The 12,133-nt window shown below is 45.8% G+C and overlaps 1 protein-coding gene and 1 long non-coding RNA gene across 2 annotated transcripts; one reads left to right on the top strand and one right to left on the bottom strand.

Moving 5' to 3' along the window:
* Positions 1-553: 553 nt before the first annotated feature.
* On the top strand, positions 554-4,777 carry S1PR1 (sphingosine-1-phosphate receptor 1). The gene is made up of 2 exons (XM_071565587.1): positions 554-765; positions 1,977-4,777. The coding sequence occupies exon 2, from the start codon at positions 2,107-2,109 to the stop codon at positions 3,244-3,246; it is 1,140 nt and encodes a 379-aa protein (XP_071421688.1). The 5' UTR covers positions 554-765; positions 1,977-2,106; the 3' UTR covers positions 3,247-4,777.
* Positions 4,778-5,325: 548 nt separating this feature from the next.
* Positions 5,326-10,701, bottom strand: LOC139676653 (uncharacterized). Its single transcript, XR_011698691.1, has 3 exons — positions 10,512-10,701; positions 9,345-9,426; positions 5,326-5,475 (listed from the first exon to the last, which is right to left on the bottom strand). It is a non-coding gene; the product is annotated as an uncharacterized lncRNA (long non-coding RNA).
* Between the last annotated feature and the right edge of the window lie 1,432 nt (positions 10,702-12,133).

The following is a 12,133-nucleotide window of genomic DNA, read 5'->3' as shown; positions in this document are numbered from 1 at the left end:
GCAGCTTGGCACCATCCTTGCCCCATTGGGCCGGTGCCTCATCGAGGGGAGCCGCTGGTGAGTCACTCAGCGCCGCAGGAGGCTGCAGGCCACGAGTGCGGGTGGCAGCCACTGGGCCTGCCGGGGCAAAAACACACCTTGGTGAAGTGGGAAAATGGAAGAGCCTCTTCCAGATATTTCCTTAAATATGACTTCCAATGTCCCATAAGAGGGCGGCCAGAGGTGGCATATGGGACGCTGCCTTTGGCCGTAGCCCTGCTGTGCCCACTCGGGAAGGCAGATGGACGGTCGGGAAGCTGGCCCGCCGGCACCTCCATGCCCGGACTGCGGGGTGTGCCCCGCGGCGGCTTCCCGGGCAGGCACGGCTGGGGCCCGGCCCGGCGTTCCCCTGCCCGCCTGCCCCGGCCGAGCAGGGCCGGGACTCCCGCGGGGAGCTCTTCGTCTCACGCCTGCCTGGGCTCCCCCGTCCCCGCGGTCCGTGCCAGCCCGGCACGGCAGCAGCGCCCGCGGCGCTCACGCCCGGGCGGGCGGGGCAGGGCCGGGGCGGGGTGGCGGGGGTGTCCCGCCGGCGGCGGCTGGTCTGGGCGTGCAGGTCCCTCGCGCAGCCAAGGGAGGAGTTAGAAGTGAAGGATCGGAAACGGGGTGGAGAGCGGCAGCTGTAGAAACATTAAAACCACCGAGCCCCCCAGCCCGCCCACCGGAGTCGCTTCGCGAGCACGCAAGATGCGCAGGGCCGGTCCGGGCTCCGCGCCGCGCTTGAGCGAGGTAAGGCTCGGGGAGCCGCGGCGGCGCAGCCCCCGCCCCGCGGGACGCGTGGGATCCCGGCGCTGCGGGTCGTCGCCCGGCGCGACCTCCGGGGTCCCGAAACAAAAAGCGGGGATGGGGTTGCCTGGGCTCCGCCATACCCAGCTGGGTGCCGCGTCCGGCCGAGGCGGTGCGGGACGCGCGCTGGAGACCGAGCGGGAGCGGTGCGGGTTCGAGCCCGGGAGCAGTGTGGGACAGGAGCGGTGTTAGTTAAAGCCCGGTAGCGGTGCGGACTGGAGTCCGGGAACTGAGCGAGGAGTTGAACCCAGTGGCCTCGGACCTTCTGCTCGGTGTGGTTAGGCTGTAATTTAACAACTCTGCCTGTTCTTTTTTTCCTTGCATGATACCACGACTTTAATTCGTTTTAAATGTCCACTGGAAAACCTTTATATGTAAAGGGAGTTTCTTCTATATATGTATTCCTTAATCATGCCCATTTCAAAAACTTGCACTACTAGTTATTTAAATGCAAGGGGTTTTTTTCACATTCTTTGTTTCAAACGCATGGAATGGGCTTGCACTCGAGCTTAATTGCATATTTTTCTTGCTTTTCTAAACTTTTAACTGCTGTGGGTTTTGTAAAGCATGTTCTTACTTGTATTTAGCGAGGGCACCCCTTACCTGTTTACAGCTTTGAGATGATCTCTTGTTTATATATTTACCATTGTTCGAGATGGCATCAGTAAATTGCATAACTGCCCCCTTCCAAAGTGTATTCAAACGTTGTTAATGGAGGGCAAAACAGGTCTCCTGTAGAGTAATTTCTGTACAGGCTTTCATACATATGGAGTTAAATCAAGTAAGCCCTTTCCCTTTCTAAATCTCTGCTGTTGTATTACAAGGTGTGTTTCCTACTGAAGAAAAGAGCTAAAACTCATTACTGGGGGAGCTTTGAGATCTTTTGAGTTGGAAGAAGTCCAGTAATGCAGTCCTTGCTGACACCAATTTATCTGTTCAGCTCTGATAGAACTTTATCTTTTTAGCTTACCTATTGAATATGCCTAATCATCTTTTAAATGTGTTTTAGCAGCTGAATGAAACTGATTCATGTGTGAATACTTTTATGACTCTGACATACAATTAAACTAGCAGATTATCTTGAAACTTTTATCATGTGTTACATTGTTTGCCTTCCTTCTTTTAACTCTGGGCTTTGTGCCTCTTGTTCTTAGGGCTGCAGTTTCTGAGGCCGTGCAGCAGTGCCAGGCAGGCTGCGGGGCCAAGGCTCTGCAGTGCAGCCCCCGGGTTTGTGGTCCGTGTCACCGTGCGGTGCCGCTGAGGAAGCGGCGCCAGCTGGACACCATGAGCTCTGGCACCACTGCCCCGCTGAGGGTCGTCAGAAACCTCGCCAACACTGATGTCAACTATGTCATCAAAGAGCATTATAATTACACGGGAAAGCTAAATGAGAATGTGGACAGTGGAATTAAAGTGACGTCGGTGGTTTTTATCATCATTTGCTGCTTTATAATCTTAGAGAACATTTTTGTCTTGCTTACCATCTGGAAAACCAAGAAGTTTCACAGACCCATGTACTATTTCATTGGGAACTTGGCTCTTTCAGACTTGCTGGCTGGTGTGGCTTACACTGCCAACCTCCTGCTATCTGGACACAAAACCTATAGCCTCACCCCCTCCCAGTGGTTTGTAAGAGAAGGCAGCATGTTTGTTGCCTTGTCAGCTTCTGTCTTCAGCTTGTTGGCCATTGCCATCGAGAGATACATCACCATGCTGAAGATGAAACTCCACAATGGAAGCAACAGCTTCCGCTCTTTCTTGCTGATCAGTGCTTGCTGGGTTATCTCTGCGATCCTTGGGGGACTCCCGATCATGGGCTGGAACTGCATCAGCCTCTTGTCCAACTGCTCCACCGTGCTGCCTCTCTATCACAAGCACTATATTCTCTTTTGCACAACCGTTTTTACTGGCCTTTTGCTATCTATAGTGGTCCTCTATTGCAGGATCTACTCCATGGTGAGGACTAGGAGCCGCAGGCTGACATTTCGGAAAAACATTACCAAAGCTACTAGGAGCTCAGAAAAGTCACTAGCCTTGCTCAAGACAGTGATCATAGTCCTGAGTGTCTTCATTGCCTGCTGGGCTCCTCTGTTCATCCTGCTTTTACTGGATGTGGGGTGTAAAGTGAAGGCCTGCCAAATCCTCTATAAGGCAGAGTATTTCTTAGTGCTGGCCGTGCTCAATTCAGCCACGAACCCTATCATCTACACCTTGACAAACAAAGAGATGCGGAGAGCTTTCATCAAGATTTTGTGCTGCTGCAAGTGTCCCCCAGCAGATTCTGGGACCAAATTCAAGAGGCCAATCATTGGGGGGATGGAGTTCAGCCGGAGTAAGTCTGACAACTCCTCACACCCACAAAAGGAGGACGGTGACCATCCTGAAACCATCATGTCTTCGGGCAATGTTACCTCATCTTCTTAGGAGTAACCATGGGGGTGTATTTCAGAGGCTTACTCTGAAGTCGGGGAGCTGGGATGCCTCCTGCTCACAGCAGCAGTGTTGGGCTGAGTGAGCAAGTAGCATTAGTTCTAATGAGGCAAATGGTGCACTTGCAAGGCTGGAGTTCAAGAAATAGGACAGACTGTTCTGGCTTGAAAATCTTTTTTCCTGGAGCATGTTTTGTCTTTGCACTGAGGCAGCTCAGGATTGTCAGGCACATTCATATCCTGAAATCTCCTTAGTAACTCTGAAAGACTGATGCCTTGGTGAAATGATGCCTGGTGTGTGTGAGAGAAAGAGAGAGGGGGAGGAGAGAAAGGGAGAATGGATCTTTTTTTTCCCTCCATGTGAGAAGAATGTGAAGTTTTTTCTCCTTGCAGCAAACCACTGACACAAAGATCTTTCTGTACTGAATTTAGTGGTGGCTCTGGTATTGTTGGTTAGAAGTGTTTGTTTAGCACATAGCATGGAAAGAAGAGATCACACAAATATAACTTAGACCATATACAACCATAATTTGGCATCACTTTGCAGAGATTTTAGTTGTCATAATGTTGTATTTGCAGAGTCCAAAGCTATTGGGGTTTTATTTAGCAAGATCATAGCTGTGAACTTTTGCCATCAGTCCATATTACATTTGAAGACCATGAGCTGGATTCTGCAGTTACTTTCACCTGTACAATTCCATTGGCTGCATCAGATTTTATGGAGTAGCTCAGAACAGCATTTGGCCCCATACATTGATTGCCTTTTTATTTTATAACATTAAATCAACTGCATTATCATGAAAAATACAAGGTAGAACTAAATGTCATTTCTCTTCAAAATGACTGAAAGTATACCTAATAGTAAAAAATACTATTGACAACAACAGTAATTTTTCATAAGAAGAGCTGAAACTGAAGGGGCATTTCAGTGTCAGGTTTAAAAGCCTGTCCAAAAGTCAAAGATCAGTTGAAAAATCTGAAAAGAATACCTCGAGCTTCAGAAAAATAAAAGGAAAGTTGAAGTGAAATGACTATAGATAAATGCACTTCCATAACAAAATGCAATACATTTTGGCACATTTTATTAATGTTTATAATTTCAGCAAAGATGTCTATATTTTATCAGTTCATGGAAGAAGTACCTGTCATTAAATTGAATGTATTTGTTTTACAGCATCATTTTTACTCCTCTATTTTTCTAACATGTTCTAATGGGGTTGAATGTGTACAATGTAAATAAGTTAATAAGAAGCAGGAGTCTTCATGCACCTAGAGTATTGCTATAACAAAAGTGGTATATCTGGGATAGCTGAGAGAAATTGACTGTTTTACAGTTATTGGCAATTCCTAGAAGAGTATTTTGTAAAGAAAATGTATTGCCTTTGTAGTAAATTTTCCAGTGCAATTAAACTGTTGGATTTTTTTTGTTTAAAAAAATAGTATTTAAAACGTTTCTGACTTTTATTGTTCAATTTGCACATAGCTTTATTGACTTCTAAACATTAATAAACTGATTTTTTAAAAGATTCTGTTATTAGATTACTAGTAGTTTTGTATTATCATGGTGGTTTTATGCCAGGTGTGTTTTTTGTTGACAGAAGTCAGTGAAAGAATTCCTTGATTTCAGTACATGGTGGGATTAAGTCAATTCTGCAGGGACATAACACACATAGCATCACTTACAGGACCATGTGAAATACAAAGTGAATGCTGCTGAAATGCCATTAGAAGGATCTCTGGTAGCAATCCTTCTCCGACAGCTAATGAAGTACAAACGGAAAACAAGATGCCTGCCAGTTGTACCATGACTCCTAGAAGAGAGTAAGTGAAATAATTCACTTGTTTCACCCATATAATTCCTAAGTTTAATTCTCAGTTTATTGCAAACATGGGGGAAGTTTATGAAACACAGAATGATGGCCTCAACTGTGCAAGTGCTGCAGCTTCATTGGGTCCCCCAGTGAAGTCCATGGCAGTGGAGTTGAATAGATGCTGCGTTCCAAAGGCTTGACTTCCATTTCCTCTCTTGCGGCTGTTCCCTCTCAGCATTACCTTTAAGTTCCATGGAGCTCATACAGGATGCAGTTGGAGTGTGAAGATAAACCTCACCTTCTCGTACTGTATGTCATCACCATGCAGGGTTTGCTGTGGGAAACGAGAGCCTACTCACTGAGGAAGGCTCTGGGTCATAACCTCACTTCCTGAAGGAAATTCCAAAAATGCCCTGAAGACAAAAGAGTGGAAACAGGCTGAAATTTCTCTCCATCTGTCTGCCTGTACGGAAGGAATGATTTCATGTGTGCTCACTTCCTAGGCTTTTAATTAGTGACCTTAGCAGGGCTGGAAAAATGGCAAATCTGTATTTGCACACAAGATAAAGTGTCTCTTGGCTCAGGCCTTCATTTGGGCAGGGATGGTGTACATTGGGTGCTGACAGTCATGAGGGAAAGCACTGCTTTGTCCCAGGGATAAAGTCACTTCTGTGTAGAGCACTAGTACATAAACCATGAAAGTCCAAGTTAAGCCCTTGTTCTGCTACCAGTTAGTAAATAAAGGCAACGTACTGGGATGCAGCAATGCATGGGAACATCTGAATTTGTGGGGGTGATTTTATACAAAGGACTGAGAGTCTTCTGCTCCTGAAGCCTTATGGACATTAAGGTTGTTTGTCCCACATGTCTGAGATCCTGTGACAGGGATGAGCTATATCAGCATGGCTGGGCCACTGACCCCTCGTGACTACCACCCACCAGCCTTGGCCCTTCCGTGCTGATAGCCCACAGGTGAGTCACTTCCCTTCACTTTGCCTTTGTTTCTGTATCCCTTGCTTATCTGCCTCATCTAATTGCACTGTGGGCCTTCTCGGAAAATGACTGTTTCCTCTGTGGAGGTGACTGTGAGATGGGAGCCCAGTTTTGGTAGGGAACTCAAAGCCCTACGTAATTCATGCAATAAAAGATATGCATTCACCAGAGTGTGGCACTGGGCCATGGGAAGCATTTCCTACACTCGGTCATGATGCCTGAAACTGGCTTCCTCCATAGACAGGCAACATCTATCATGTAGACAAGATTCAGACAGGGAACAATAACTGTAATAAAATAACAACATTAATAATAGTAAGGGTTCCTGCCATGAAAAAAATTAAAGACAGGCCATTTTGTACTGCTTCTCACTTCCTTCAGGGCAACGCTGCAGCTCCTTGGCCATGGCCATGCATTCCTGTGCCCCAGCATGTTAGGCCTAGTGTACAGTTTTGAAGAGTGCAACATAGAAAGCAAGCTTTGAGCCCCAGCCTGCCTTCTGTGTGCACAGAAAGGGTGTGCAGCTTTGTCCTGGTGTTGGCCATGTGACAAACAGGCAGAGAAAGTGAACTGAGAACTGAAAAGGTGCATTATACCAAATGTCTAAGTGAAACAGAATAGCCTCAATTATTCAGAGTAACCCGGCCCTTTGATGTTTACTCTTTTTCCTAGCTGTTCTTCCAGTGCAAGAAATAGAACAGAGAGAGAAAATTTTCATAAAATCTATCTGTTGCTTCCCTGGCAACTCCCTGACTAGGTATGCCTGTGCGAGAGGCAAATGCCTGTGTGCTGGTATAGCAGAGTGTATACTGGGAAACAAAGAGGCTGCAGACAGAATGCCCACAGACCACTCGGCAGGAACTAACCTTGGGCTTGCTGTACACCACTGGCAGTCAGAACCAAAACTAGGGAACAGAAAGGTGTAAAAATACTGTTATCCATCCTTTTCTTACTCTGTCAACTAAGAAATTTAGGGATTGCCCAGCTGTAACATTTTCTAATTTGGCCTGGAAGACCTCAATAGTGATTCAATTTTGTATGGTCTGAGACATTACCAGATGTTGTAAAAAGGGTCAAACTGACAAAGCATCCAAAAATGTGGATACGCAAACCAGAGCTATGTAACCTGCTCAGCTATGAAATGCTGGAAATTCCCCAAAGTTCTGAGATTTGCCAGGAAAGCAGCTATTGTATTTCAACAATTTCCCATATCAGTTTTCTTGGAAAATGAAATTAATTCAATAGAATGAAACTGTCAAGATTTAAGAAACAAAAACCCCAAAACCTCCATCTAAGTTAAGTTCCTGTAATCTGGTTTCACAAACTTTTCTAATCCTGTCTTTGTATTTACAGATGGAAAGGGTTTGCTCATTAGCTGTCATCTAATTTGTTCTGACAGAACCTTACTTTTTTACACTGGCTACAAGAACTGCTTAGGATCAAGAAATCTCCCTTCAACTATTACTCTGTGCAGAAGGTTTTATATGATAACAGTAATCAAATCTACTCTGCATGCACGAGCTGGATATAAGAACATGTGGCACAGTAAGCTGTACAAATTTTTGGCTGAATTAAGAAGTGCCTAGGGAGATCTGAAACTCAAACAGCAAATATTAATTAAGATTGTTTGGGTGTGTTTGGGGGATTTTGTTTCTTTGTTAAGTTTGGTTAGGTTTGGTGTTTTTGTAAGTTTGGAACATAATTAGTGTAGACTTATGTGATCCACTGAAGGGAATTCTCTGTTCAGGACCCTCCCGCCCGCAGGAACAGGGTGACACATTCCTTTTGTCTCGCAGACTCTGAAACACTATCAAATCAGCAGTACTGGATACTTGCCTAGTGTACAACGCAACAGTGTATCAAAGCTCCCCACACAAAGGTCTGTACTGACACAGCTCTTACTCTGCCGAAAAGCCTTATAGGAGTGAAGCGGAAAGTGTTTCCTTGCGCTTGGGCTTTCCGTGCTACCTTCATGGGACAAAAGGCAGGAAATCCCAACAGCCACACCCAGGAATGCTCCGGCATGGAAAAGTCCTAATAAAGCAGAGCTCACAAAGCTCTGTCAACCCTCTGTGAACCTTCCACCGGTTTAGTAGTCACATAATGGAAACCTGACACAAAGGCCAGTATTTATTTTGAGCTTTTGAGAATGATTGCTTGGAGAAGATCCATTTTTAGGTGCATGGTACAATAACTATACATAAAAACGGCTCATCAGGAACGTGTGTGACCAAAGCCATGTTAAATATTAAGATGTACATGTAGCAATTGCAGTGTTTATTCAGAATTACTCCACTCAGCTAAAAGCGGCCTCAGAATACTGACTGCACAGCTTTGAAAACAAATGGACATTTGGAAATCACAGGCTAGAGGGAAATCACTGAATAAATACTGGGTTAAAATTGTCTGCTGGGCTTTGTGAAATCACTGATTAAAAATGTATCACTACCTGTGAAAAATCTGGTGTGAACCACAGACGACACTTACAGGTCCTGACCTGAGCTGTCTGCTAAAGGTAGTTTTGCTCTTTTAAACACAGATACACCTGGCATAAGCCAGGACTTCTTGACTTAGCAGGATACTGGTATAAATTGCTGGAATACTGTCTCAAAGTCTTGCCCACACTGAACACCTACAGCTGTATAATGTGAAGGTGGGGGCATGAATTGCTTTAAGCAATAGAATTTATATGGTTACAGAGAATATGTGATGAAAATATTCATGATGTGAAAATTGTATTTGGCACAAGATTGTTATTGACAATGTGTAGGAGAACAGGTTTCAGGGACAATTTAGGATTGCAGGGGTGAGTAGAGGGTGGAGGGCTGGACTACAGTCTGATATTTTCCACTTGAAATGAAGGAATTCTGTCTGGTAATGCAGACATGAAGCTGAGGATTTTGAGGATTTTCACTTGTGAATTCTATCCTTAGATCTGTAATTCTTTTCTGAGCAACTCTGGGCAAGGTCTCATGAACCCTCCCACGAAAAGATATATATAATAGACACAGAAGGATGTTTACAAGTGAATACTTTGAATTTTGTGGTACAATTCAAAGAGCTGGTATCTAGGGAATTTTGCATAGGAGGGGAGAGTCTGTTGGGTCAATTATTACCCAGTTACTTACAGTATTTCCTTGTGTTTTGATGAGCTGGATGCTGCTTAGTTACTCTAAGGTGAAAGAGAAAAAAATCTAGCAACGCATGCAACTTTATCCTCACATTTGGAGGAAGGATCAAGGTGTTAGCTGGAAAACACATTCTGAAAAAGTACTGAAAAACAACTCACCAGTCTGCATTGTTATCTTGTTTTCAGGGAAGACATAACCATGTTCTAACGATTTCTCCTAATCTGGTGACCGCTTCAATGCCTGTTGCACAAGGAATCCATGTGAGCCATTTCCCAAACACCAGGCACTTTTAGATGTTTTTCATTTCCATCCCAACTCCCACTTCTATTGCTAGTTTAGGCACAAGATAAGAAATTGCTTGAAGCTAGTGTGTATTTTCTCTCTCATCAGGGTTATTTGATCCATGCACCTTTTGAACAAATCCTTTATGTTGGCACAGAGATATTACTTCAAAGCAGCCTACACTTCTGTTCCAAAAAGTCTAACAACTTTTTATTTCTTTATCCTTTTTTTTCCCCGCTGCTCTCAGAAATTTAATACATTTTGCATTTTACTAGTTCTCTAACCATTTTTATATTTCATATTGCAAATATTGCTTGAGGAAACATTTCAGATTAAATTTTGTCTCAGACTGTCCATTTCCCAAGCACAAATGTTTGTATTTTATTTTGTCTAATAAATACCATAAACTTAAGGGAGAGGAACTTGTTTGCACAGCTAAGGTGATAGTGAAGGAATACTGAATCTTTCAACTTGAAATGATTCATCAGGGAATGTGGCTCTGGTCAGGACTCTTCAGTGATACAGGGTGAAATTCTGCTTTTGACTAAACTTGCTGAAAAATGCAGAGGCATTAAAAAGGGTTCAGAGGACAACAAAGCAAGGCGCTTTAATAGGATGGACTAACATAAAAGGCTCAGTGAGCAAAGCCTTTTCCCACCACATCGGCGAGAATGGGGAAACACAATACTCAGCCCAGCGGCTACGCTATGGAAGTGTGCTGGGTGGTACAGAAAGAAAACTTTTTAAAGCTCCAGACAAAAAGCAGAGTCTGTCTATAGACACTAGAACCAGTTAAAACATGTAAAGTATCTCAGGGTATTTTCAAAGTATTTTGATGTTTGAAGACTCAAAGTACCTCAGTATTTCAGAATGTAATTAAGGATGGTTGTTTTTTATTGTTATTTTATTTGTTTTAAGTAGCACGACTCCTGTCCTTGAGCACGAGCTCTTTTCCTGCGGCACCCGCAGTCACAACCCGACCCCGCAGCTCCGATCGCACCGTCCGGGACCGGGGGGCGAGCCGGGGCCTCGGCGCCCCTCACCTCCGGGAGCGGCGGCTCTCAGCGCTCAGAAAGGCCAGGAGCGGCTCCGAGGGGCACCTTCTCAGGCGAAAAACACCCTCCCTTCCTCTCCGACATCTTTTCGAGGGCACCGCAACCGCTCCCGCTGCCCTCGTCCCCGGGCCCCTTCCTGCGCGCTGTTCCTGCGTTCCCCATGGTTTTCCTGCCGGCCCGGCTCTTCCTGCGCCGCGTTTCCCTTCCCCTCCTTCCCATGTGCTCTGTGCTGTCTGGGCTTGCTGCCGGGGTGGGTCTACTGCTGGGGCCGGGCCGTCCTGTGGGTCCCACGGGGGAGTCACAGTGACCCCGAAACAAGAGAACTAACCAACCCAAACAAACAAAAGAACTGAAAACCATTTTATCTTGGTAGTAGGTACATGAGTAAAAAGGCGTGCGCTGTAATGGGGAGAGTTTAAAGGGCCCTGCAGAAGTTTAAAGGGTGTCTCGGGTTGCGGACGCGCCGCTGCAGCTGCACAGCCCTCGAAAGGCTCCAGCAGCGTCTGCAGAGCGCCGAGCGCCGCCCGAGCCCCGCGAGTGCTGGGGCAGCCGCAGGGTGTTAAACCGAGCCCAAAAGGTGAGAATACAAGGGCGGCAGCTGTAAAGCTGGCCACGCTTTCGCAGAGCCAGCACCTTTGTTGGCACTTCAGTACTTAAACACATCTACTTAATGCAGAGTGTTTCACCAGGAGCACAGAATCGCCCACTCAGAGCAGACCCAGCCTTTGAGGCGCGGTGAGGGGCTGCCCCCACCCGCCTCACATATCTCCAGCCCCGCCGGGCACCTTCTCCTCGTCCCAACAACGGCGAGCTTTGTGTCAATGCGAAAGCAATCAGAAGTTTTTTGATGGTGGTGGTTTTGTTTGTTTGTTTTTACAGAAATGCATTGCAGGTCTGGAATTGTTTATAAAAGGAATTTTGTTGAAAGCTTGATTTTAATTTTCACTTAGCTGAGGCAGCACCAACTCAGCAGCCGTGGTAGGAGGTGGTAGAGCCGAGGGTCTGCCCGGGAGAGCCCCCAGCCCTGGCACGCTCTGGGTGCAGCTCCGTGGGGGCACTGAGGGAGGAGCAGAGAGGGCTGAGGTGCAGCACGGGAAGCCTGGACTAGGCAGAGAAGAGTCCCTTGGGTGTTGTGCCCAAGGGGAAGGTGTACCTTGATTTCTACCCTCACAGTCTGGGGGCTATGGTGTTTCTGTGGGAACAGTGCAGTAGTTGTGTCTTTGTGTGCTCGTGTAAGCATGTGTGGCTCCAGACACCTGCCCTGTTAAAGTGCAGGCAAGTGTAGATGGTGCTACATGAAGTTAAAGCCCAAACTAATGAAGTCTTGATAACTGGAGCTTAATTACAAAATTCATTGAGCACTCGTGCAAAAGCTATGGCATAGATCATTAACAAAGTGTTGATTTCAGTCTTGCCTTTACTGTAGTCCTCCAGCCTTACCTGAGTGTTATCTGTGATCAACCTGTGGACAGCCTTTTGGGAACAGGTTATTGAAGACACAAGGCACAGAACAGGTTGGTACCACCCCAGTTTGACACCTTGGGAATTATGATACAAATTAATGCTTGTTCAGGGAGAGGACAGCTTTCTCACACAGATTATCAAGCAAC

The sequence above is a fragment of the Pithys albifrons genome, chromosome 10, assembly GCF_047495875.1.
Source record: "Pithys albifrons albifrons isolate INPA30051 chromosome 10, PitAlb_v1, whole genome shotgun sequence".
Lineage (NCBI taxonomy): Eukaryota > Metazoa > Chordata > Aves > Passeriformes > Thamnophilidae > Pithys > Pithys albifrons.
Note: the sequence above shows the minus strand (reverse complement) of the source record. Positions and strands in the feature narration are given on the sequence as shown.

What these genes read in the sequence shown, in the direction of transcription:
- S1PR1 (XM_071565587.1), top strand. Translation starts at nt 2,107, where the DNA reads ATGAGCTCTGGCACCACTGCCCCGCTGAGGGTCGTCAGAAACCTCGCC.